Source organism: Sitophilus oryzae, unplaced genomic scaffold (assembly GCF_002938485.1).
Source record: "Sitophilus oryzae breed Bouriz unplaced genomic scaffold, Soryzae_2.0 scaffold_682_pilon_pilon, whole genome shotgun sequence".
NCBI lineage: Eukaryota > Metazoa > Arthropoda > Insecta > Coleoptera > Curculionidae > Sitophilus > Sitophilus oryzae.
The window spans coordinates 737,393-764,941 of record NW_022147287.1 but is presented as its reverse complement, the minus strand read 5'-3'; the positions used below and the strand labels follow the sequence as shown (position 1 = coordinate 764,941).

At 32.5% G+C, this 27,549-nt stretch overlaps 1 protein-coding gene across 7 annotated transcripts in view; it reads left to right on the top strand.

Moving 5' to 3' along the window:
• LOC115888078 (sodium/potassium-transporting ATPase subunit alpha) overlaps positions 1-27,549 on the top strand; it is a 173,980-nt gene that overhangs the window by 102,926 nt on the left and 43,505 nt on the right. For 4 of the 7 annotated variants that reach the window (XM_030907648.1, XM_030907647.1, XM_030907650.1 and 1 more), the window contains exons 2-3: positions 20,584-20,664; positions 23,835-23,966. In XM_030907648.1, coding sequence (XP_030763508.1) covers positions 20,584-20,664; positions 23,835-23,966 — 213 coding nt within the window. Of the gene's footprint in view, positions 1-4,920; positions 5,176-20,583; positions 20,665-23,834; positions 23,967-27,549 lie in introns of those variants that run through there. The other 3 variants (XM_030907651.1, XM_030907653.1, XM_030907652.1) reach the window with 3 other exon arrangements.

Sequence of the window (27,549 nt, the reverse complement as noted above, 5' to 3'; positions counted from 1 at the left end):
TAAACAAGTTGATTTTTTTGATTTAAATCCATGATTAAAATAAAAAAATTGGCGCCGGGAGGCACGTATAGCCGCCCATACTAAAATATGTTAATAAAAAGTTGGTAGGCAGTTCTTTTAGTTTCGAAGTAAAGGAATTTTTCCAATTTTTTTTTTCTCAAAAACAGCGGCTTTGACTGATTTTGATGTTATTACAAATTTTGTTGCAAATATTATTCCTAATCTTAAATTGAAAACCGCGTTTCGCTAGCTACTGTAATTTTGGAGTGACGATTTTTTAAAATTTTTAACCCCCTCCCATACCCCCTTACCAACCCCCCACCCCATACCAAAAACTAATGTCCAGATTCTCGGGTGCCACAGTATTTTCGTGCCAAATTTGGTTAAAATTGATTTAGCGGTTTTTGAGTTATCGTGTTACAGACAGACGGACAGACTGACAGGCACCATGAAAATATTTTGTATTTAGGTCATTTATGACCGAAATAACTCATTTTGAGTTAAAATAAAAAAACTTTTTTTGTCGATCTTATAGCCTATCATACCTGTTGGTATGGTCGTTGGCTAAAAGAATCCGTTTATTTATATCACGATTTAAATCCTGATTTAAGTTGATTTAAATAATTGCACCCTGTTCAAAGTATTTTACATTATGTTCCAAAGTCGAATAGAATTTTAAAAGCGTTAGTTGTTTTTTCATTTTAAATGAATCTGCATGTAGTTGTAACCTTTATGGATCGTCGAGTTTTTCAAGAGAGTTTTTGAAGGAAGTATTATTACAAAAATGTTTACCTGTGTAGTGATTATGTTATGGTGTGTCATATTCAAGCTCACTTTCTGCTGCAGACAGACTAGAGAAATTGAGAATGGCAATAGAACACAACTCTTATATCTCTGTATTGGATACCTTGGTCGGTTCTTCTTCTGATTGATAGAATCTGCACATGGCTTCATTTGTCAATTCCATCCACCAGAGAGATGTTAGAGGTACTTAAAAAAAGTGCCCAGTCAAAACGTCCTCGGTGATGTAAGTATTTTTAGACAGTAAGCTATTGTCGTTATTTTCTCCTAAAAATAGCTACTCTCCTGTTTCTACTATTTCACCCCTCAACATTTCACAGTAACATAGCTACGGAATAGGAAATTCCGACGCATGTCATCAGGTCGAAGGACCTTTTCATTTCCAAGCCAAATAACAAACTGCCCGCCTGTCTTGTGCCAATTTCCGGTCCGACAACGGAATTCGATCGGACACGATGGACTCGTCCTCTATCCGGGATGCGAATCCGGATCGAAGCGCCACGCCAGCCGGCGAGGGTGGCGCCCCGACCGTCGCTGATCTCCCCCTTCTCGTTCCCCCCTGTGAGCGACGTCCGTCGCTGCCGTCGCGGCGCCTGCGTCTTCGCCTCGGCTAGACACGCGGGGTCCGCAGTGTGACGTCAGGGCTCGATAGGCGCAGCGCCGTCCGCGCGATCGCACCAGCTCGCAGCAGTGCCGCGGTTTGCAGGAAATTGTACGGGGTTTAGTACATTAGGAGTGGGAGTTAACACATTAGTATGTGCACTTGAGTTTACATCTTCTTCCACTCCTCCCAAATTCCAGTGCGGGACATACCAAGAATGTACAGCTTTGAAAAGCACCTCATTGTAGTTTTGAGCAAGAAAAAGAGTTTGAAAAGAGAAACGTATGCTCGGCAGTTAAAAGACCATAACATGACGTGGTATACTTATGTTTCCAAAACTAAAGCAGGAACAGGGATAGGAGAATTTGAGCCGAAAACTAAATACTCCAAACCGATGGAAACCCACCCCAGCATCCTTGAGGCAGAAATCTACGCTATCGAAAGATGCATACAACTTATCTTAGATAGGAACTATCGGAAACAATAAATAACCATCTTATCCGAAAGCCAAGCAGCCTTAAGGGCGATTAACACTAATTTACCTAGTTACCAGAGTAACCATTAACTCGAAGTTCTTCAAAGAAGATGAACAAGTTAGGCAAAGAAAATAAAGTCCACCTATTCTGAGTGTCATCACACCAAGGGATAGACGGTAATGAAAAATAAAACGATCTAGCTAGAAAAGGAGCAAACACACCATTAACTGGGCCAGAACAGTTCTGTTTCCCAAGAGGAAACCAACTTAGAGCAGAACTCAAAAACCTGGAAGACTCCATCGGTAATTTGAAATGAGAATTTTCCAAGACCCTCGAAGAAATTTCCCAGGACATACGACAGGGAAAAATCAAGGATTTTCTTTGATTTAAGGAAGAATAATCATGGGATTGTCACGGATTTTTTAAAAGGAAACTGTTAAAAAGAAAAGAGGACACCATAGGACGTATCCCATACAGTCTACAAGTATGTGCACTTGATTCTTGATTTTACATTTTTTCATTCGTTAGTCATCCACTTTTAGATTTCCTCCAATGTCGTTCTTTTGACTTTAAATGTCGTTCTGTTCAGGGCAGTTTGCAACCAATTTCTGCCTGCGATATTTTGTATATCGTCGCGCCATTATTTCGGATGTCTTCCAACACTCCTTTTGGTTAGTTTTAGAGGCCAAGCCATATTGTGTCTGTCCTTCTGGAAGTTGACGGGCTGTATGTTCAGCCCATTGTCGTTTGAGTTGAGCTTTGCTTCTGTGAATGGTTGTACTGGAATATCTATGACATGAAAGTCCTCCCACATATATTGATGTAGGACACTTGCTCAAGAAATATACAGGGCGAGTCTTAAATAAGTGCAAATATTTTTAGGGGTAGGTAGTATATTTCGACGCCAGAAACACGTTTATGAAGTGTTTTTCGCGAAAAAAAATTATGAAAATTTGGAATTTTTTTGGAAATATTTTTAGTTTTTAGTTAAAAAAATAATTTCTTGATAATCTGGCAGTTAGATTAAATTTACAAGAAAGAAAACCCAGAAAAGATCCAGGGCTTCTCGAAATTTAACCAAAAGATCATTTTTGTTTAATTTTCGAAGAAAAACTTTATTATTTTGCGCTTATTTGAAAAACTGTAAATAGAAAATATATTTCTTTTATCGGGATCTGCCAGGCCTGAAAATATTTGCACTTATTTAAGACTCACATTTATGAAAACCCTGTATAATAAAGAATTGCGAACTCCCTCATTTTCCTCTTAGCTATGTATGGCTCCGATACCCTGGACACTAAAGGAAGGTGATAAACAAAGAATAAACGCCTTGGAGATGTGGGTATCGACGAATGCTGCGAATACCATGGACGGCTCATCGAACAAACATTTGCATTATTGAAGAACTAAAAATTGAGACACGTCTGGTCACAAAATTAATATTTCGATATTTTGGCCTTATTGCCAGGAGTGGCACCTCAATGGAGAGGCTGATGGTAGAGATGGTAGAGGCCGAGGCTTTAATCATGCGATTTAAATAAAAGAAATAATTTTATTGATACTTTATAATAAATCAAAAAATAACTAAAAATATGTCCTAGAAAACTATAAAAAATATTTCTATAACAAATAACAGTTAATAAATCGAAAAATAATGGTAAATGTTGTAAAAAATTATATAAAAATATCTATTCGTCAATTTAAATCTTGGACCGATTTTTGAAGTAATTTCGTGTGAATCCATTAGACCGCTAAACGCAGGGATTTATTTTAAAATTTATGTATAAGTGACAAAAATTCGCTGTTCGAATACATATCATTCGCAAAGTCTAGTACAGAACTAGGTTTTTCTAATATAGATACTATATCTTCATTCCCGAGAATCTATAATCGTCGAAAATATGTTGTTGTTTTTTTTTGAAACGGTTTTATGTTTCCAAATTCCTACCGACATGACATTGTGATCTGCAGTAAGTACTTTACACTTTCACATTAGATAATACATACTAATTTCATACTCGACTTAAGACTATTTCCGAACAATAGTGTATTGTTTTATTAGGAGTAAAAATTATACTTTTTTTGACGATGCTGTATCTTTGAAGGACCATCGTAAAGCTATTCCGACGGTACAGGGAGGTACAAAAAGTACATTTTTTAATCAATTTCAAACATTGCAAATAATATAAACAGTAATCGAGCAACAATTTCTTCACTCGTTGAATTTGAAACTTAATATCAGTTTAATAATATATTTTTGTACTTTTCTGCTTAGGCGTAACAGTGCTTTACTTTTATGCCTAGGCGTTAAAATGACAGAAATTGGTACTTTTATGACGTTTGAAAAAAAATCCTTTTTGATCTGAAGCGAGCGACTTTTTTTGCGGAATATATTGGTGACCGATGTGGAAAAATGACACGTGCCGTAGAATTGTTAAGGGTATCAGTATCGGACAGAGCTATAAAGATTTAGTCATTTAGGATAGGTCTTTTGGAAATCCGATTTAAATATTGTTTTCAATTAAAAGCAAAAAATATAATATTTATGATTTTTTCAACCTTGTCGTTAATATTAAAGGAATAAGACGCAGACAAGAAAAAAGAATTAATTCCTTATGTCATGCTTAAATCGTCAGATTATTTAAATGTACACTTTTTTGCATGTCACTCACCTTGCCTTAATCTGATGCGCTCGTGGTTTTCGAACGATCAATTTTTATTTACTATGATCGGCTGCCCTACATGCACGAGACCCTGTATAAAAGGTTCATGTATGAAAGGGTGCCTCCCCTTATGCTATTCTGCCGTTTGAGTAAAACCCAAAATCCCCGCGTTAACCTCCCCTACTATTTAGTTTAATTTAATTTATCAACAATTTCTCCAAATTTCAAAGAATGCAACCATAGACCTTATCGAACAACCCATTTTGCAAGTCACCCCTAACTTTCTAATTACATCCAAAACTTTAAACCAAACCTATCACATTTTTCCGTACATTTCCTGCTAGCCACCTAGTACATTCCTAACCCTGCGCGCAGCGCTGCCGGCTCTCTCTCAGTGGGTCCGTGCCCGTCCTGCAGTGCGTTCCGTTGTCGTCGGTGCCGGTTACAGTTGCTGCTGGCTGGCCGCTTATGAGGTCCTTTTGCATTTAACACGACCCTCATCGCACTCAGACTGATAAGAAAGCAACGCCAAATCCGTGCTCTTCTAAATCGAAACAAACTGTTTTTATTGGTGCGCCAGTGAGAGTGAGACCGACAGTGCAGTGGACAGCGGCCGGCTACCATGGGGGAGGAGGTACGTTACTTAAAGCCGCTGATTCTAGTGCTCTAGTGCTAGTGACAATGTTACCGCTAGTAGGCCAGTAGGATGTAGTAGTTACGAATTTTTGTTTGGTCGTTTTCTGTCGGAGAACGATGGATCTGATGGCGACGATCGATCTAGGGAGGATTTGTGAAATACCCGTATCTTGTAGTGCATTGCTGAAGCTTATTAAGTACCGGGTTGTTACTGTTAGAAATAGTTAAGTCTGTGACAGATCTCTCCTGCTTTCTTTTATCTTAGAGTTAATTAATACTAACGATATCTATTGAGTCATGAAATCCTGATCATAGTAAATTGAAGAAGCATGACAATACAAGAAAAAGTGCTTTAAAATATATTTCTTACACTATCTGAAGAAGAATCAACCAGTATTACTCAGAATCAAAGCTTTTAACTTAGAATTTAAACGACCTTTATGGTAAGGTGGTTATGTCATCTGGTGATCGATATAGGTATTGCTTTGAAATCTGTTAATTTTAAATACCTACAGTTGTGTGAGCGTTATATAGAGCATTTTGATCGATTTCTGTTACCTTAAAATCGATTGACCTTAGCACATTGAAGAAGCATTAAATGATATGCAAATATGAGCTTTTGGTGCTATAGATAGTTATGATATTTTTGAGTAAATTACAACGAAGAGATTTGTTTCTTTTTCCAAACTAAAAATGTGGCTTTTGTTGAAAAAATCAACCCGAACTATATTTTTCGTTGTTGAAGCATGTATCTTGATTTCTTTTTAAAGTAGTTATGTCATTTTATTGGTGCTTGATTGTAAAGACTTCCATTCTGGGGTAAACCACCATTCTTTTATTAAAAATATAACAATTTTTGAGTTTTTTTTTGGTGTGTTATCGACATGAGGGAGGTACAGTTGGTAAAAGCCACTGACGTTCTAGTGCTATTGTCAATGCTACCGCAAGTAGGCCAGTAGGATGTAGGAATTCCGTATTTTTTGGCGACTATCGATCTAGGGAGAAATTGTGAAATACCCGTATCTTGTAGTGCATTGCTGAATCTTATAAGTACCAAACTCTATTTAGTTGAGTCTGTGACAAGTCCCTTCTGATTTTTTTTTATCTTAAAGTCGATTAACACTAACAAAATCAATTGAGTCATGAAATGCTAACCTTAGTAAATTGAAGAAGCATTACAGTGCAAGAATAAGTTCTTTAAAATATCATTATTACAGTGTTTAAAAAAGAATCGACCAGTATTACTCAAAATCAAAGCTTATGTCTCGATATTTTTTGTAAGGTGGTTATGTTATCTGGTGATCAATATATTGCTTTGAATCTGAGAGCATTTAGATCTATTTCTCTTATCTTAAAAACGATTTATTTTAGCAGATTGAAGAAGCAATTAATGATATGCAAGTATGAGTTCTTGATGCTATAGATAGTTATGATATATTTTGAGTAAATTACACCCGAAGTGCTTTCTTTCTTTTTCCAAAGTAAAAATTTGACTTTAGTTGAAAAAATCAACCGGAACTACATTTCTCGAAGCATGTATCTTGATTTCTTTTTAAAGTAGTTATGTCATTTAGTTAACGGTTGATGGTTAAGACTTCCATTCTTGAGTTTCCATTTCTTTTATTAAAAATATAACGATTTTTGAGTTTCTTTTGGTGTGCTATCACGAGGGAGGTACGATTGGTAAAAGCCACTGACGCTCTAGTGCTACTGTCAATGTTACCGCTAGTAGGCCAGTAGGATATTGAAGTTCCTCTTTTTTTTTTGAATGGCGACGATCGATCTAGGGAGGAATTGTGAAATACCTGTATCTTGTAGTGCATTTCTGAAGTTTATAAGTACCAAACTCCATTACTGTGAGAAGTAGTAGTCTGTAACAGGTCCATTCATTTTTTATCTTAAAGTCAATTTACAACCTAACACTAACAAAATCAATTGTATTTACTCAGTATTACTCAGAATCAAATCTTTATGTCTTTTTGTATGGTGGTTCTGTCATCTGTGTGTGGTTATCAACATATTGCTTTGAATCTGTTAGTATTAAATACCTACAGTTATGAACTGATATATTAGATAGACATTTAGATTGACTTCTCTTGTCTTAAAAACTGATTGACCTTATCACATTAAAGAAGCATTACGTGATATGCAAGTATAATCTCTTAACGTTATAGATAGTTATGATATTAAAAAACTAAAAACTTAGAACTACATTAGTCCATGGTACAAAGAAAACAAGGTATGATATTGCGCAGGTTGGTCGCTACGTGACAGGTCTCCGCGCGCCAATTCAGATCGTCAAGATATTGTAATGAACCTGTTTTTTTGTTTATATACCGTCATTGAACTGTAGCTAAGCAAGTTACTTTGGAGCAGTGGGTGAAGAGTCAGGCTAGGAAGCGAGAGACCGGAGTTCGAATGTCGGCCGGGTCATAACTTTTTTATTTAATTTTTTAAATACTGTTGTATTCTATAGTTTATTTTTGTAGTATAAAAAAAGAACTATTTATTCTGTTATTTTTTAATCTCCGGTATTATAAAAATTTTATATATTTTATAAATTGATTGTTGGTACAATACCTCATTTAATATAAAATAATATTCTACTTTTTGAAATGTATCGGGTCCTAATTGTACCTAAAAGTAATATATTTTTACAGTGATATACCATATTGTAAACTATTTAATATTTTAGTCACTTAAAAAGTTAATTTGTATTTAATAATTGCCTGCCATTAAAGGAAATTTGAGCTATAATCCTTGATGGGCATATTCTGGGTATGCAAGTACTTTCTCTAGATTTTGGGTTTCGTTCAACCGATTTATTCTCAAAACCTGAGACATCTACATATAAAAAGAAGCACAGGTTACTAATTATAATAAACTTCACCCTTGGAATTACTTCCACTAATTGTAATAAATTTCACCCTTGAAATTACTTCTATTACAATTACAATACATTCATCTGCATTGGCATTTTCTACTTTTTGATGGGAAACAATCAACTTCCCAACATTTTTAAATTTAATGTAACAATTCCTCTTGTAGTTACTTTTCCATAGATATTCTCATCTCTGTCGCCATTCCCCATAAACATCGCAAACTAAAAACCTAATAAACAATTTTATACCGAATAATATCGTCCAAATCCATGTTAATAGATAATATTTTGGATTTTTGTCTTTTATTTTTAAATATATATTTTTGGAACTGCTGGTTTTAGCAATTATTAAATTAAACGAACTAAAAAGTCAGAAAAAATAAACAATTCTTAACCATAACCCTAAAAAATACAAAAAATGCAGATCTCCTGTCAACTTTCTTTATTTTTTATTTATTCATTATTTTCCTAGTGACGTCACAGGTGGTATGCGCGAACTGAACGAAATAGAAGCCGCTATCGATCATACCTTGTATTCTTTGTACCACGACATTACTCTATGGTTCCAGCATGTATCTCTTTTTAAGGTAGTTATGTCATTTAGTTAGAGTCTCATAGCCAAGACAATTTTTGATACTTTTTCGGTGTGCTGCCATGAGGGAGGTATGAGCTTATAATATAGCTGATAATGTTATCATTAAAGGGATGTAAACGATGTATTGAAAACCAATGAATTCTTATAGTGATAGTGTATATTCCGAAAGCAATATCATGATTTATGTCGTTTCAAACACTGATATAGTCGAGCAATGGAGAAAGTAGTGTATCGTTGGCGTAATGATATTGTCTTTGTAGATACGGTAGTGTTTTCTCTTTGTATTGCTCAATACCACAGTGAGATGTTTTTCAAAGTTCTACATACTTGGTATGTAATTCACTGGGATTTGGAGGCGTAGAATTTTCCTTTTGAGGGTGTTTCAAACTCATATTCTCTTACCTTAAAATCAACTGACCTTATTACGTTGAAGAAGCATTAAATGATATGCAGCTCTTTTATGAATAAATTGCCATAAAGAAGTTTTTGGTTTCTTACATTGCTCGATATTATTAAAACATATATTTTGATCCTTTGTTAAGGAAGTTATGTCATTTAGTTAACGTTTCACAGCCAAAACATCCATTCTTAGATTTCCATTTCTTTTAATAAAAATATAACAATCTTGATTCAATTCTAGTTAATCCAGTCATAATAAATAATATGTCGTCAGTATTGAACTATGTTAGTGTGCTGATAACCAATATTTTGTTTTAACTATTTAGTTTACCTAAATTGAGTTACCTAAATATGTTAATATGAAGTTTGGTTTTATGTAATGTCTGTGCTAAAACAACTATAAAATATCCACGAAGTAGCTACATTTAGACATTTCAAATAGTTTTTCTTTATTTTGTTATTTTGTTTGTCTCTGACTGTGGAGAGAGATATACCCTCTGAAACATTAAGAATTTTTTTATTGAATACTGGTACAGTGGTGAAATTACCAAGGTTTTTTTAAGAAAAGAAATTACCAACTTTCCATTAGACTAAAAGCTGTAAACGATTCCCTGCATCGTCGAATTAATTTATGTATATCCCATGTCTGAAATCTTGATAACTAACCTACGTAACCAAACCACACGCGCAGAATATAAATGTTATGTGTCTGTAGTATATTTTTAGTTCTGTTTCGCTATTTTTAATCATCAAAATTCGTAACAAGTTTTCGAGTGTTTGGACGTCAAGTTTTGTTCAAAGAATAGGTGTGTGTTAATTATAGTGATACCGGCTGGTGCTGGAAAATAAACTAAAGGAGATACTAGGCGGGCACTTGACGTTTGGCGGAAATATAGGTCAAGTCTAGAGAAGTTTAGTCTGTGGTATGGAGGTCGATTTATGTTTGTGGAACATTTGTTAGAACTTTTTAAAGTTTTGTTATCGATAAAGAATCTCTATTTTATGAAATGTGGAAACAGAAATTTTAGTATTCAATACTTTTTTGTATGTTAAAGTAGGAAATATCTTTAAAAGAAAATTTATTTTTATTTTAGTATCATTTTGCTTCCACTCGTTAGTTTTTTCTAAGGTAACATTGGACATTTCAATCAAAATTTGAATGGACAATGTTTGACGGACAAACGGACAAATCTTGGGAACGGACATCGCGACATACCTGTCCGTCATAATGACGGACCTGTGGTTTATTCATAGATAAAGGAAATAAATTTAGATAGGAATGCCCGTCAAAATTTTGGGTCGCGACCGTTGGTTGTAGGCGATCTGGCGCTGCTATAGCGGCTGCTAAGAACAACCGCAAACAAAAACAGAAATAATTTTCTCTTGTCCATATCTCTTGTCAAAGTAAAAATCTTCAAAAATTATAAAATCTTTTAAAATCTAAAACGCTCTCATTGAAAAAAATCCGAAAAGTGTTTAAAGCGTCCATTTTCAAAATAATTATTGCTATCTTGTGACTTTAATTTAAGTTTTATTTATTTCAAACCTGTGATAATTGTGAAAAAGTGGCATTAAAAAGCTGTGCTGTGAACTGTGAACTGCAAAAACCATCGTGGATCGGAACGTCGCACAATGGAACGAGTCCATGTTAAATGTTGGACATGGGGCTAAAATTTTTTTGGGAAAATGGAAAACTGAATATGGTAGTTTCAAAAACAAATATCAGTCCTCTCTTAAAAACTGATTTTTAGAAAACAAAAATGTATTTTGTCGTTTTTACAAGTCTGGCTTTAAAAATATATTGTTATTCCGATATTATTATTAGGTACTATCCTAAATCGTATATTAGTAGATTATATCCAAATCATTGCACCCCCCTCCATTAGGATACATCTACGGTTTTTATTATTATAAGCAGAACTATTAAAAAAATAATTCTCAAATAGGACTTTTTAATGAGAAATTAGTGTTCTATCACTTTACTATAGTTATTTTCCTAACAAATGCGTAAAGTGATACTTTCCCGCACGCCTTATTTGACATTTACCCTGACATTAAGAAATAATGCTAGTCGTTCAAATAATTTTCAAATATGCAGTAATTTAATATGGTTATCACTTGGCTGAAATATTCAAAACGAAAAGAAAAACATGCTAAACCATTATTTTTTAACATTATTTTGTCCAGAAAACATTAACTTTATCCAAAACTGCGTTTATTAAAATACAAACTTAAAAGTACCTAATTTTTAAAATTGTTCGTCATCTTCAATTTTTATGAAATATCAATTTTGACATTAAATTTGTATATTTCAAAGCATTGGCTTTCCAAAATTACCACAAATAATAAAATCGGACCAAAAATGTTTGAGTAATGAACAATTTTCAAAGGCTCATTTTTGTTGACCACTCTATATAATAAATTATTAATCTACTAAAAATATTTTTTCTAATAAAACTCAAAGTTCCTCCACTCCAAAAAAACTCAAAACGAAAAAATTTGATAACAATGAAGTAAAGTTATGGGCTTTAAAAAAATTGGTTTTGGTAAAACACACTATATTTTTAGGGCGCCCTATATATGGTTTAAGTTATGTAAGGCAACAATTTTTTGTTATAATTTAAGACGTCCCTCTTTACATAATATTACAGTACATCTTGTTTTATTTATCTATGGATTTATTTACTGAAATGTTTTTTAACTGTCCTATTCCTGCTGTTTTACTTAATTATTCTACAATATTAACTAAATCATTCAGAAGATCGAATATATGCTAGATTACCTAATCTTCTAAGACCCGGTCGCAAGACCTATATTATAGAGGTCTAGCAAAAATCCATATCTGTAGCAAGTGCGCGTTAGACGCTTTTCGTGGAAAAATATCTTTCTGGGTCATTTTACCCCATTTTCATCTTTTATCGATTTTCGCTTAGACACGAAAAAAATTCGTCTCGGGATTTCCCGGGCAGAAAAAGAATCAGGAATATTTTCCTCAATATGATATTTAAATTGGTCTGAGTATAAGTTAAACGATTATATACGAGCATTTTTGGTTATAATCTTCAGAAATCTTTGAAATAGGTGGAATATAATGTAAAATTCTAAATTCCCTTAAAATCTTTAACAACTCAAAAACCAATTTAAATATTGCATCGAAATTTTAATATAATAAATATTTTATGTAGATCAAACAAGTATATTATAGTAGTCCCTATTTGTGGTGCTTTTGATATAGGTGGTTATATTATATTGATATTCAAGTTTTGATATAGGTGGTTATATACAGGGTGATTATTTTTCGCTGTATACTATAATAATATAACTGGTTACTATAGGTCAGTGGTTATAATAAATGTATAACTGTATTAGTAATTTTCATGTAATAAGAATCTTTAGAGTATCTGAAATCTACCCGTTATTTGCAAATTTTATTTGATTATAAGTTTCCCCTGAACGCCATCTACGAAAGCGGTATCCTACCCCAGGACTGGCTGACTTATGAGCCATGCTGCTAAGATAATGATGAGGATCATTTTTAATCGGATACGCTCCAAGTGCGACAACTACCTAAGTCGATCGCAGTATGGCTTCAGAAGAGGAACAGGAACAAGAGAGGCCATCCTGGGCCTAACCTTAGTAGCTGAAAGACACTTGGAGGTAAAGAAGGATCTTTATGTCTGCTTCGTAGACTACAAGAAGGCTTTCGACCGCATACAACATGAAAAACTAATAGACATCCTCCAGGAAATCGGAGTAGATAACCATGACATCATTGTAATTCGTAATATATACTGGAACCATAAGGGATGCGTCTGAACATCAACTGGAAACACCTCTTACGTAGATATCCAAAGAGGGGTACGTCAAGGCTGCCTCCTCTCCCCATTGTTATTTAATGTGTACTCGGAGTACATAATCAAACAATCGTTGGAAGATCGTGCTGAAGTAGCTAAACTAAATGGAATAGTAATTAACAACCTCCGTTACGCAGATGACACCGTAGTGATCGGACAGTCTAAAGAACAGCTACAGACTCTGATGAACATCCTAACAGAGCACAGTACCAGAATGGGTTTGGAGGTAAACGCATCTAAGACCAAGACTATGGTGTTTTCTCAGATCTCTCAAGATCACCCTCAATTGGACATTGTTGTTAATAACACCACTTTACATAATGTACAAAAGTACTGTTACCTGGGTAGGGAAATAAACAGTCAGCTCGACCACTCTATAGGGATTAAAAGGGAGAATAGAAATCGCTCGTGCAGGATTCGTTAAGATGCGAAGCGTACTCTGCAACCCGCGTTTGTCCATAGGGGTAAGGTTGAGAACACTCAAGTGCTACGTTTGGCCTTTGTTGATATACGGGTGCGAAACTTGGACCCTAAAACAGGAGGACCTCAGGAAGGTGGAGGCATTCGAAATGTGGATTTATACGCGAATGCTACGTATAAGCTGGACCACTAGAACAACAAATGTGGAAGTACTGACCAGAATGAACACCCGTACCCACTTAGTCAACACAACAAAAATAAGGAAAACCGCTTACCTCGGGCATATAATGAGACACGAAGAATACGAACAGCTTCAGCTAATACTTCAAGGTAAAATCGAGGGAAAGCGCGGCATAGGAAGGAAGAAGAAATCGTGGCTTCGAAATATACGAGATTGGACAAATATTTCAAACGGGAATACTTTAATACATCGAGCCCAACATAGGGAAGATTTTGCCATAGTGGTCGCCAATCTCAAGACGGCACCTAGGAGGAGGATAAGTTTCCCTTTACGTTAGATATTCTACGGTTAAAAAAATTGTTTTTAAAAAATCTCTTAAATTAATCCATCTGGTGTAAAAAACTGGCAATGCTATACAATTCAGAGACTTTCATGCCACAAAATAAAACACCAATTTACCAAAAACACTTTATTATTAATACTGGTTGTTTTTGTAACACCATAGGTTCCAACCCTCCAACTATTCTCTGAAAATTAGTAAAATTAATAAACTGAAAGTGAAAATACTAAAATTTGTAATTTTAGTACTTTTTATCCGTTAAGAGTCCATTTCACTAGTCCGAAAAAGTAGCAAAATAAGCGTTCGCCATTTAACGTTTTATGTAAAACTGGCTAGATATTTTTACACAGATGAAGAAGGAAATTAAAGAGAAAGGATTATACTATATCAGATTGTAGCACATTTTTAGATAACTTCTTTACCTTTAAGATTTTGATGGTCAAACATCAACAAAATATTCCTTATGTTTGGACTAAATTTTCTCAAAAATAAAGACATAATCCAAAATTCCGTTACAATATGGAAATAGATTGAAGTTTTGTGATTACAGTTATATATAATTTATATGGTTTTGTAACAAATTGCTCGCTATTTTATAGCAAATGCTGAAGCTCTGCAAACCTTAAGCAAGCCTTAATCAAAGCACGTGGTGGAATTTTGGGTGTGGCTTAACACGACAGGATCGGGCTAAGCCTAGGTAGATTTCTGAAATATAATATACAGGGTGTTTCAAAACAAATGCGAAAAACTTTAGGGGGTGATTCCTTGTTCAAAATAAAGGGTAGTTTGCTTCATAAACGTTGGGTCAAAAGTCAACCATTAGGGAGATATCGCGGTACAAAGATGGCGGAAAAATAATGTTCTTATTTTTTATCTTGAAAACGAAAAGAGATAGACTACTAGATTCCCACTAGATTCTTTATCTAAAAATGTTTTTTGTCCTGACATGTAATGCTTTACATTTTATTTTTTAATTTCAAATCGGTGAGTTTTATCAAAAAAACACAAGAGATAAAAAAGTTTCTAAATAAACTAAACTATCAAAATTAATTTTTTTTGCATGTGTTTGATAAGATTTTTCTTTAAATTTCATTAACAAGAATGATAGGGGTAGTTTATTTCAACCCTTTCCACTCATTTTAAAAAAGTGAAAAAATTACCAGAAAGTGTGTTTTCATAACAGTAATGCTTCCGTAAAATTTCATTAGTCTATCTCTTTTCGTTTTCAAGATAAAAAATAAAATCATTATTTTTCCGCCATCTTTGTACCGCGATATCTCCCTAATGGTTGACTTTTGACCCAACGTTTATAAAGCAAACTACCCTTTATTTTGAACAAGGAATCACCTCCTGAAGTTTTTCGCATTTGTTTTGAAACACCCTGTATATTTCCTTCGGCCACACACCCGTTTTACCCGACCCCTGAGAGCGACCCGAACAGTACAGCTTAATAGACTCTTCTTAAGTCTATAGTATGGACTCTCGTCGTCTTGTACTGACATTGTCCAATGTTGAAATATAATTATTTCAATATATGCAATTGGCTTTTTCCAAAGAAAATCACTTTTATATTTTAGTTTTTTTTACTGGATTTTCATTTTATTTCGAATAGTTTTTATCTCCAAATCTGGCTCTGGTCCAAAATTCCAGCTGTTTCTGCCTTGCTAGAATTTCCGCTGTCTCATTCACTGCCAGCTCATTGTGTGTCCAGAACAATGAGATATTGTTCCATTTTTCCCGATTGTTCAGTTTCAACTTATCTTTTAATTATCCCTTCAAACTTAATATAGTTTTATATAGTAGTATACATGTGTGAAAACGAATGAACTATCAAGCGATAATAAAGAAAGTATATATTTTTATAGCTGTTTTCATAAATACCTTAAATTATATAGGTAATCCGACTATAAAGTGATAATTGCGCTGATTCTATTGATCGTATGATTGAAACTTTAGTATTTTACAAGCATTTTGACCTTGGCAAATAATACATCTATAGAATATCAGGTATCAAAGGATGGAAATCAGATTCATTTTACAGCGTTTTAAGTGTCGCTTGCATGGTTAGGTACAGGGTGTGCTAAATTCGAGCCTCATCGTTGGGTCTTATCCTCATCCTCATATGTTTGCGTCCCCCCCATTGAACTCGAACCCCGACGCTCAGCGGACGCTAGCGCAACGCCAAACGCGACGCTGTCTGCCTGAACGGTCTAATTTAAGTTAAGTAAATTGATTCCATTTTTACAGGCGGACGCGACGCAAACGCGACGCGACGCTCGACGCTCTCAGCCTGAATGTACCTTTATTGTTATTATTGTTGCAGATCCTTCATTTTTTCATAGGCTTTTTACAGAAGTACAATATCACTAATGACGTCTTGTCCATTTCAAACCCTTACCTAAATGTATTTGTATGTTTTTTTTATAAAATAGCATATCTAATAAACCAAGTTAGAATGCAAATATCTTGGGTATCCCAAGAGTGTCCCAAATAAAAAATAAATTTTTCTTTTGATAACTCTTAAATTGGTTATTTAAAAAAAATATATACTTAAACCATTAAATTCTACGTAAAAAGGTGCTTTGGAAAGTTCTCATAAAAATACAACATTTTCCATAGCAAAAGAGTTACATCGATTTGTTAAAAATGCACATTTTTGAAAAACACCCCGTAACTCCGAAACGGTAACGGATATCGATGTGCGGTTTTTACCATCATGTTTTTGATAAAAATTTAGCTCCAGACAGCGATATTAGTTTTCGTCTATCTTCTATAGAAAAGGGTGTTTCCTTTTAAAACCGTCCAATTTGACCCACCCTGTACATATGTATTTTTTAGTACTGTGGTTATGTTTGTATGAATGAGGATATTGTGGTTTCAGTATTGGATATTTTTATTTTTATATTCTCGATATAATTACTTAAATATGTTTAAAGGAAATCGTTAAACTACTATAATTAGCTTTCTTGAAAATGAAATATTTGTGGTAGATTATATTTTTCTTAAAAAAATTCTATACCTCTTAACAGACAAAAAACGATTAAAGTTTCGTGAAGTATATATATAGCGAAAAAACACAAAGAACAAGGAAAAAAAATTTTAAAATCTCCAAATTTTTCAAACAGATACATCTATAAAAACCGTTGACGTTCTGTTAAAATGACATATATAAAGTTAAACTTCAACATTCACAATTACTACCTGATAACAATTACTTAATAAGGTAAATCAAAAAGCTTCAAACTTTCTGTATGATTATTTTTTAATTTGTATTTAATTTTTAACTAAATTATTTTTTAATTTGTTTTTAATTTTTACTTTCTTCGTTTATCATCAGTTTCATGTTTCTACTAAAAGTGTTATTTTGGCTCATATCCAAGTGCATTCTATTCATTTCGAAACAATTTGGAAGTGCATAACTCATATACTTCACAAGAGAATTTACACGAAAAACATCAAGATTCTGAATTTAATTGAGAGTTAAATGTTGCAGAAATTTATAAAAATATAAACCAATAAGCAGTATAAATAAGTATAGTATTTTTAATATAGTCTGTAAATATTCTGTTACAAATTTATTTTTATATAAATTTGTCAGTGGTTTGTCAAGCGATTAATTGTTATTAAAAAAATAACAAGGTTAATGCTATTCAAACTAAAGATAAATTTTAAACAATATTTAGTTTACCAAATGCTGATAGAAGATCATGTGTAATGTGTAGTAGGTCAGTGTTTTGTTTAGATTGTGTATATTTATGAACATAAATAAAACATGACCTGGAGAACAATTTGCATGCCTCAGCTAATTCCAACTCCAACATACCAAAAACTGATTCTCAGAAACATTTTTTATGCAAAACTTTGCTGTGTTCTTATAATGACTTATATCATCATAACTTAATTGGTTTTTCACATTTTCCTTAATTGGACGTCGCTATTTTTTCTTAAAACATAAGTTTAAGTTCGTCTGGCACTGCTTCCGATATATTTCTGTTGTTTGATGTTTTTGATTTTATTTTAATTTCATATAACTTTATCATAATTATTAGCATAAGAAAATGTATTATTGTAAGTTCTCTGGCTGTTTTAAAAAAGAAAATTTCTAATATAAGAATTATGATAAAGTCTTTTAATGCATGATAGTATAAATCACGATGAAACAACAAAAACATTTTATCTCATTACAACAAAGTGAAACACAAACACAGTTTTCATAGTGTTGTTTAAACAATGGTTTTATCTTTAATTCTATATTATTTTTTTATTAAATATTAGCAAAGCAAGTATTAAATTATTTACTTTATTATTCTTATTTGCTATCCTAAGTTTATGTGTAAATACATGAGTAAAATTTTGAAAAAATAGTCATATTTTTAATAGTAAATTTATTAATGAAAAACGCATGTTTTTAGAATCATTCATCGTTTAAGTTTTCCTAGTAATGTGTCATTAGTCTATTTGTTTGTTCTTTGTTGATTTATTATGTTTGAATTAGGTATCATGAAATTTATCTTGTTTCCTTCATTTTGATTTATACATCTTCATTATTTCCTCGTAACTATACAGGGTGTCCTTGCTTGCATTAGTAGTTTCTAACTACGGTTTTTAGATTGGAAATATTGTTTGCATCAGTAAATATTTTCAGTATCTATACCTAACCAAACCAAACCAATACAAACCCAGCCAGCGACACCCTGTATGTATATGCTAATATTCATAGATAGATGTAAATGAACATTCCTTATTTATTCATACATCGTACGCTCTATTCAAGATCTAAGCAAATTAAATTTAAAGAAAAAATAATAGGTATATGCGATTGAATGATGTATTATAATTTTATATTCAAATTAATTCTAATTGCAGGGTACCAGACATAATACCGTATGATCGACAAAAAGATGGCAATGTGATGTGGCTTTTGAAATGACAAATCACTGATAATTTCTGCATGGTCGACCTCTGTATACCATTAAACAGATACCTACTTTATATTCTGCCCAACGGCTCAGGGAAAATTTCGACATATATGACAAAAAAATGACAGAAAATACTAAATACAATTTGTCTCTAAATTAATTAGACAGACACAATTGTCATTGTCAGGGATCTTTTTGTTATACAGGCTATATAAACATAAAAGTTTCTATACACAAGGTTATTTAAAATATTCTATATTAATTATTGGCAAGTTTCTATGTAATTTTTTCGGTAAGTGATATACAGGGTGGTCCGAACTGTATTCGGGAAACTTTGGCAGCATATTCTGCAGATAAGAATAAGTAAAAAAGTTCGTATAAATGTATGTCCTAAAATGCTTAGTTTCGGAGATACAGGGTGTAGAAGTTTCATTTATATTTCGATCTTTTCTATATAATTTCTGAAGTAATATTTGGATGAAAATTGGTGCCTGGGAGTTTTTTGGCATGATAAATTTGATTTTGATGTCAATATGACTCCTACTTGTAGAGGGCGCCACCTACATATTTTTAACTGGTCTGAAGAGTACCTAATAACTTTTCGTCCGTACCTATGTAAAACTACTGAGTAAAAAATATACATTTACGACGTAAAAAAGTTAAGGTCTCTTGGTAAAAATCGCTACGAGTAATGGTTCTCGAGATATTTGGAATCGAAATTATCAATACCTGTCGTCATATATATTATGTCGTCCCGTACATAACATGTCGACTAAAGCTTGATTTTCATGCATCCGTTATCCGACGATACGATGATACGATATTAATTTTATTGGTTGAATTTAAAGACTTCGGTTGGTTAGTAACGGTTAACCAATAGAAGCCTTTAAATTCAACCAATAAAATTAATATCGTATCAACGTATCGTCGGACAACGGATGCATGAAAATCAAGCTTAAATAGTTATTAGAGTGAAATCATAAATTTGAAATGTTTTTCTGTCAAAAATTCAACAGAAACTGTTTTATCATCATTTTTCGAAGAAAAAATGATGATTAATTTAAAAAAAATAAAAAGTTCCCAAATTTATCATTTCAGTAAAATAACTATCTACTTACTCAACACACAACTACATAATATGTTTGTCAATAATGACATATATTGATTATTTCTATTCTAAGTATCTTGAGAACGGTTGGTTATAGCGATTTTTATCAAAAGACATTTTTTACGTAAAAAATCACGGAAATGTGTATTTTTTCACTCAGTAGTTTTATACAGGTACGGACGAAAAGTTATTACTCTTCAAAACAGTTAAAACACATGTAGGTGGCGCCCCCTACAAATAGAAGTCATATTAATAGCAAAATCAAATTTCTCATGTCAAAAAACTCCCAGACACCAATTTTCATCTACATATTGACGTCATTTCAGAAATTATTTGGAAAAAATCGAAATAAAAATGAAACTTCTACACCCTGTCTCTCCGAAACGAAGCATTTTAGGACAAAGATTTATACGAACTTTTTTACTTATTTTTGTTTGCAGAATTACTTCCCGAAAACAATTCGGACCACCCTGTATAGGAATCGACCTAATAAAACTTATCAGCAATTGTCATTTCAAAATTTACTGTGAAGTCGATTTATCCGATCATACAGTATAATATTGGATAAAAACATAATTTGCTGTAAATTATTTTAATTTGCTTGTTCGCATTTTGAATAGAGTGCATTTCATCGCATCGTCGATTCTGTTTGCGATTTATTTCATTGTGTTTGTGACAGTTTTTTAGCTGCATTTTGCTTGTTTTCCAGCATGGCCGCTCTGATTCGTATCGTGTAGCAACCGTACCCAGCAGTTACGATGATCACAAAACGGCCGATGGCCAACCGAAGGTATTACAAGGTTTTACTGTTATCGGTGGTGGGATTTGGATAATTTCAATTGGTTCTATACAGAGTGACCTACTGTTATCGGAAATCGCCGTATCATTTCACAACCTTTTAAAAAAGAAAAAATAAGTTGACATTTGAAATGGCAGTTCTGATCAGAGAACTTTTATAAAACAGTACATCACTCTGTATAATATTTTATGTAGGGTTATTTTTTTATGTTCACAGAAAAAAAAATCCATATACAGGGTGAGTTTTCTTTGATGTTTTCTATGGGTATCTCGGAAAGTACTGGAGATAGAGAGTCGGTTAAATGGGGAAAGAATTGCAGTTTTGTGGGGTCATAAATATGCGCCTATCAAGTTTTTGAAAAAGTTTATGGGTTACTAGATATTTCGAAAAAAAAACAATTTTCGGCTATTTTAAAAATTGTCTCTAATTCCGTTATAATCTATTTTAGACAAAAAAATTTAAGATAATAGTTGTAGATAATCACATCCTTAAGGAGATTGTGTTCTTCGTTTTTTTCTAAAGCTTGTCATTTTTGACATATGACACAAACATATGTTTTTTTAAATGGAAACCATAGTTGGCCATGACTTCATAAAAAGCGCCATTTTTTAAGCTTTTCAGCGATCTAAGCTATAATATGTTTTTTTCGAAAAATTACGAGTTATAGCTAATTAATATCTTTCTTGACTAATTTCACTTAGTTGGCAAACACGGTCTTCCTCTAGTTTTTTGCGTAAATCTGTGGATTCGGTATAAAGTTGAGGAATGTAAATATTCTTATTTCTTATTCTGTTATGATTTATAACTTATATATAATTAATAACTAAATTAATATATAATTTTAACTAATAAATATATAATTTTTAACATTTCTATCATTATGGGGGTAGTGTCATAAATGAAAGTCATGTTGGAACCACTCTATTGATGTGCGAGTCTCTAAATTTAACATGTCTTGAAAACCGTTCTAAAAAGCGTAAGTAACGTTCTACCGGTCAACGTATCCTCGAAAATGTATGGCCAAGAAAAGTTGACCCAATAATCATACACGCTTTTCTTCATTTGAAAAATTCATATTTACAATTTTTGTTTATTTTAATTTACAAAGTTTGGATGTGATATTTCTGAGAGCACCGACAGTTGAACTTGTTTCCATGTCTAAGTAAGTGAAATTGTTTAGAAATAATGCGAATTGGTTTCAGTTTTACTCAGTAATTTTTCGAAAAAAAAAACATAAAGCTTATAGTTCTGAAAAGCTTAAAAAATGGCGCTTTTTAGAAAGTCACGGCCAACTATGGTTTCCATTTAAAAAAAAACAATGTTTGTGTCATATGTCAAAAATTACAGGCTTTAGAAATAAATGGAGAACACAAATCTCATTAAGGATGTGATTATCTACAACTTTTATCTGAAAACGTTTTGTCTAAAATAGATTATAATGGAATCAGGGACAATTTTTAAAATAGCCGAAATTTGTTTTTCTCGAAATATCTAGTAGGCCATGAACTTTTTCAAAAATAAAGGCGCATATTTATGACCCCACAAAACTGCAATTCTTTCCCCATTTAACAGACTCTCTATCTCCAGTAGTTTCCGAGATGCCCATAGAGAACATCGTAGGAAACTCACCCTGTATAAAAACCAACCCCCGTACATCCCGGTATCATAAATACTCAAGCAAACATTTTTTGTTGTATGGTCAGTTGTGATTGGGACAAAAGTTATGAGTTTTAAAGTTTGCCAGAATTTACTATATCAAACATTCAATTAGTATGTAATATAAAAATGTTTAATGCTCTTGAGGATGTGAATATTTTCTTAAGTATCTAAAGTGTTATAGTCATTATCGATATCGGTTAAGTATTTTAGCGGTACACAGCGGTTATGGAAAGATAAGAAACTGTGCTTGCCGAGTAAACGATAAAATGCAACAAGGAATTTTCCGCAGTTCAATTTAAAAGCTCATTGATAAAACGATTTAAAGAAAATAACAGTAATTGATATTTTATCGAGTTCAATTGTTGACTAATTGGTTTTTCCGGTGTTATTAGTAGGAAAAATTGATTGTTATTTATATAATTTTATTATTATTCTACAAATTTGATATATCTGTTGATTATTAACCGACCATACCACTAGGTATGGTAGGCTATTAAGATCGAAAAAAAAATGTTTTTTAATTTCACTCAAAATGAGGTATTTGGGTCATGGATGACCTAAATACAAAATATTTTCGTGGTGTCTATCTGTCTGTCTGTCAGTCTGTCCGTCTGTCTGTCAGTCAGTCCGTATGTAACACGATAACTCAAAAACCGCTAAACCGATGTTAACCAAATTAACACGGAATATCTCAATTATTTAGGTCAAAATTACATTAGCTAGCGAAACGCGGTTTTCAAATTAAGATTAGGAATAATATTTACAACAAAATTTGTAATAACATCAAAATCAGTCAAAGTAGCAGATTTTGAGATATTAACATATTTTAGTATGGGCGGCTTATACGTGCCTCCAGGCTCCAATTTTTTTTTAAACTTGATATAGCACTGAAAATCAATGAAAACAGTTTTAGATAGGCATATGGTACAAATGAAAAATAAGTTATATTTCTAGTTGCTTAATTTAAAAGATATATAAAAATTGCAAGAAAAGTCAGGGGCGTACATTTTTTTCCGATTATTTTCGATAAGTCCCTGGAACGCCACTGAAGTTATTAATTTTAATTTAATTATGTCTAAATTTAGGCCATAATTAGGAGAAATAATACTGACAAATTTAAATGAAATCGTCAATAGAATATTTAAAATAATTACAAAAAACTATTAAATTAAAAAAAAAATTAAATTAAAAAATAATTTTTTGATCTCCCCCTGTATATTTTTACCCTTTTAGACGGTGATTTGAATTGGCTTAAAATATAATAATTTTATTGACAAACCAAATACAAATAAACCATATGGAAAAATACGTAATGCATATTTCTTGATTTATGTTTGATTAAAGCTTATGCAATATTTGTATTTAGATATACAGTTCTGATTTATAAACAAACTTTATATAAAAAAAAATCTTCTTTGATATTGTGGTTATTTGTTTTAATTGAATCAAAGTGGTTGGGAAAGTTTATTTTTTATTATATCTAAAAGTATGTTTCGTTCTAGGCACGGAGAAAAGTAACGAAGAAACAAAGGAAAGCGGGAGATTTAGACGACCTAAAACAAGAATTAGATATCGATTATCATAAGATCACACCAGAAGAGCTTTATCAGAGATTTCAAACTCACCCAGAAAATGTAAGTAAAAATATTTTTTTCTACAAACGTCAGTAAAAATGTAATTTTTAACGCACGCTGTCAGTGCCTAAAATGTGACATTATATCACTGATGGTAAAAGTCATTTACTTTTAGCACTGGTGCTAAAAGTAAATCACGAGATTTACTTTTAACACTGAAGCGATAATTGAAAAAAAAATCAAGTCAACGTAAAATAATTATTTACTCAAATTAAATGTACAGTGTGTCCCATTTTGGTTGAAATCATAGGGTATCTCCGTTATTAGTGAAGATAGAAGGGTGCGGTTTGCACAAACCTGTCCCACTTTTTCGTCAAACGGAAGATGCTGTAAACAAAATTTTCATAGCCCTCTTCATTTCTGAGCTACAGGGTCTTTTCGAAAATTTTGCAATTTGGGACACCCCCTGTATCTCTGTTATTGTTAAAGGTATCGAGAAGGCGAAAACTGCTTATTGTAGAACTTTTTACGTAGAATACAGTGGCGTAGTCTGTTTTTCTACCAAAAAAATATTTTTGAAAATATGAACTAATGTTATGTTTTTTTAAACGGAACATCCTGTATATTTATAAATCATATGATCTGTCTTGCTATGAGCTTCTCTAAAATATATATCACTCTATATTTATTTTCACTATTTACTGCAATATTTAAAATATATAATTTTCTGATTAGTAGGCCGTGATAAATAACAAAAAATCAAAATGGTATTTACTAAAATAGTTATACACATATTAAAATTTATTTGGGATTGATATATTTTACTTTTTACTAAATAACTGTTACCACTGAAACTGTGAATATATTTTTTTTTTTTATAACGGGATGGGTTTGCAAATATCTAAATCTTGAATTATTAAAGCATTTTTCAGGTGTTCGACATTGTTGTAGTGCCTACGATATATTTCGTATTTCAAAAATTCCCAAAATCAGAAATCGAGAACGGCGAAATCCGGGAATCGAGGAGGCTATTAATATGCGTTCATTGATTCCAATTCGTTGATTTGAAAAATAATAATTTAACAGTATTCTAATATTTCCATAGTTATGAGGGGGAATGTTCCCCATCTTGCTGAAAGTATATTTCACGTAAATTAGCTAAAGGAATATCTAAAATTTCCGATACGATAGATTATTCTTATGTATACACGTATTCCAAGATTTACAAATAGCGGTAGAGAGTTAAGTTTCCCTAATATATAAAGAATTTATTAGCGGCTCCCAAAATAAAACAAGAGACAGATAGCAGTATACTTTTAATAATTCTTTAGTTTCTTTTATTATCAATCATGGCCTACTAATAAATATGATGTTTTAATAAAAACTTTTAAATATTGCAGGAAATAGTGAAAATAAATATAGAGTGATATATATTTTTGAGAAGCTTATGGCAAGACAGATCATATGATTTATAAATATACAGGGTGTTCCATTTAAAAAAACATAACTTTAGTTCATATTTTGAAAAATATTTTTTTTGTAGAAAAACAGACTACGCCACTGTATTCTACGTAAAAAGTTCTACCATAAACAATTTTCACCTTCTCGATAGCTTTAACAATAACAGAGATACAGGAGGTGTCCCAAATTGCAAAACTTTCAAAAAGACCCTGTAGCTCGGAAACGAAGAGGGCTATGAAAATTTTGTTTACGGCATCTTCCGTTTGACAAAAAAGTGAGACAGGTTTGTGCAAACCGCACCATTCTATCTTCACTAATAACGGAGATACCGTATGATTTCAACCAAAATGGGACACCCTGTACAATTAATGAAATTACAATTGGAATAAGTTATTCCAATTGTAATTTTATTATCCATGGCCAATTTCATTTATAGCTGTAGCACAAGTAAAGGTATCTCTGACGTGAATCTTGTACCAAGATTATAAGCAATGTTTATTTTGTAAAGAGTCTTCTATATCACCCTTCGCTACGGTACTGGACTTCCATCCACCGTGTCGCTTAATTGTATTAAAATTAGCTTCAGAATCTGCCAGCAAACTAGCCGAGGATCTTCGGAAGCAATGTCCAGTATAAAGATGAGAATCGGGCAAATTTAAAAATTTAGCAATATTGGCAGGCATCTTACCAAATGTGTTGATTCCAACTGGAGTCGTGGCACATTTATTCTTAATATATTTTGTAAATATTCTTGAATGGTTGATGGTTGCTGGACGGAGAGAGCTATGTACTATTTGTTATAATTCAAATATAATTTACCGGTAATAACAAATGTGTGTTCCACATTAGTTTTTGTATCTGGAATATGCACGATTAATGAAGTTCCTACATCCTCGATATTATTTAATGTCAAGTTATATAGTTCTTCACGACGGCACGCTCCAAATATGCCGAAAGTTACGGCAACTTTTTTCATAAGGTATATTTCATCCGACGCCTCTGCAAGAAATTTGCCGATCTGTTCTCTGGTCAATATTTTCGACTTCTTTGGACGATATCCCTCACCTTTTCTTGCTTCAAAAAAGCAATAAGCCTGTAATATTTGCTTATGTCCTGATTGTTAATCTTTATCATCGCCTTGACCATGGAATAATTTGACCAAAGCGTTGACGATTTCCATCTTTTGGACTTTTCTTCGAAGTATGCCAAAAGTACTTGCTTCACTGAACTTGCCAGTGCCATTAACATTTTTTAGGTCACACCATCTCAAAAACCGATTATATGAAAACTCGTTCTGATCCTTGGAATTGCTGGGTAATAAATCAAAAGTAATTCTGTTAGCCGCTTCTTCAATTTCTGCTGGGAAACACTCAGTTTCTTGATCACTTTCCATCATTTTACAAGAGCTGAGGCATGTTGAGGCACAAATTTGACATTAATTGACAACAAATGATCGAATGGATCGAATGTTTGGAACTATGGTTTGGAATCTTTCAGTTACGCTAGCAACCATAAACATCATAATTAATTTGATTTCAGAATGACATATTAGCTTTGTTTGGGTTCTTGTTATTATCGATTCTGAACCGTCCTAGAACTCTGCAGCGCATGCGCAAATGGAATATTGTCTTCATATTTCCTTCTGCGCATACGCATCACAGTTCTAGGACGGTTCAGAATCGGTAATAAGAGAAACCCGAAGTAAGCTAATATGAATTATTCATTAACGCCATTAACGTAAAAAGTAATAATACCTTCATATATACGAGCATAAACTTGTTTGTAGAAAAAATAGTGGATGATGTGTGTGCTAAAAGTGATTTTATTTTGTTTCAAAGAATATACCTAGCTAGAAAAAGAATGGATTCTGCCATACTGAAAAATGGTCCTACAGTTTTTAAAAACAGCTTTTTAAATGAGCTTATTTATTGAATTTTGCTCTAAAATAATTAAATTTGATTATTAAATCTTATTTTTTACACAAATTCAACAATACTAATAACAAGTATCGTTGTGATGTGTAAAAAATATATTTAACAGTATAATTTATACAATTATTAATAAAATATTATTTATTATTTAAAGTTTTTATTTATAAGTCAAATATTTAAACATCGTTTATTATAATAAAACAAGACCAACGTAATACGCACAAAGTTTTGTAAATGGAGTAAATATAAAT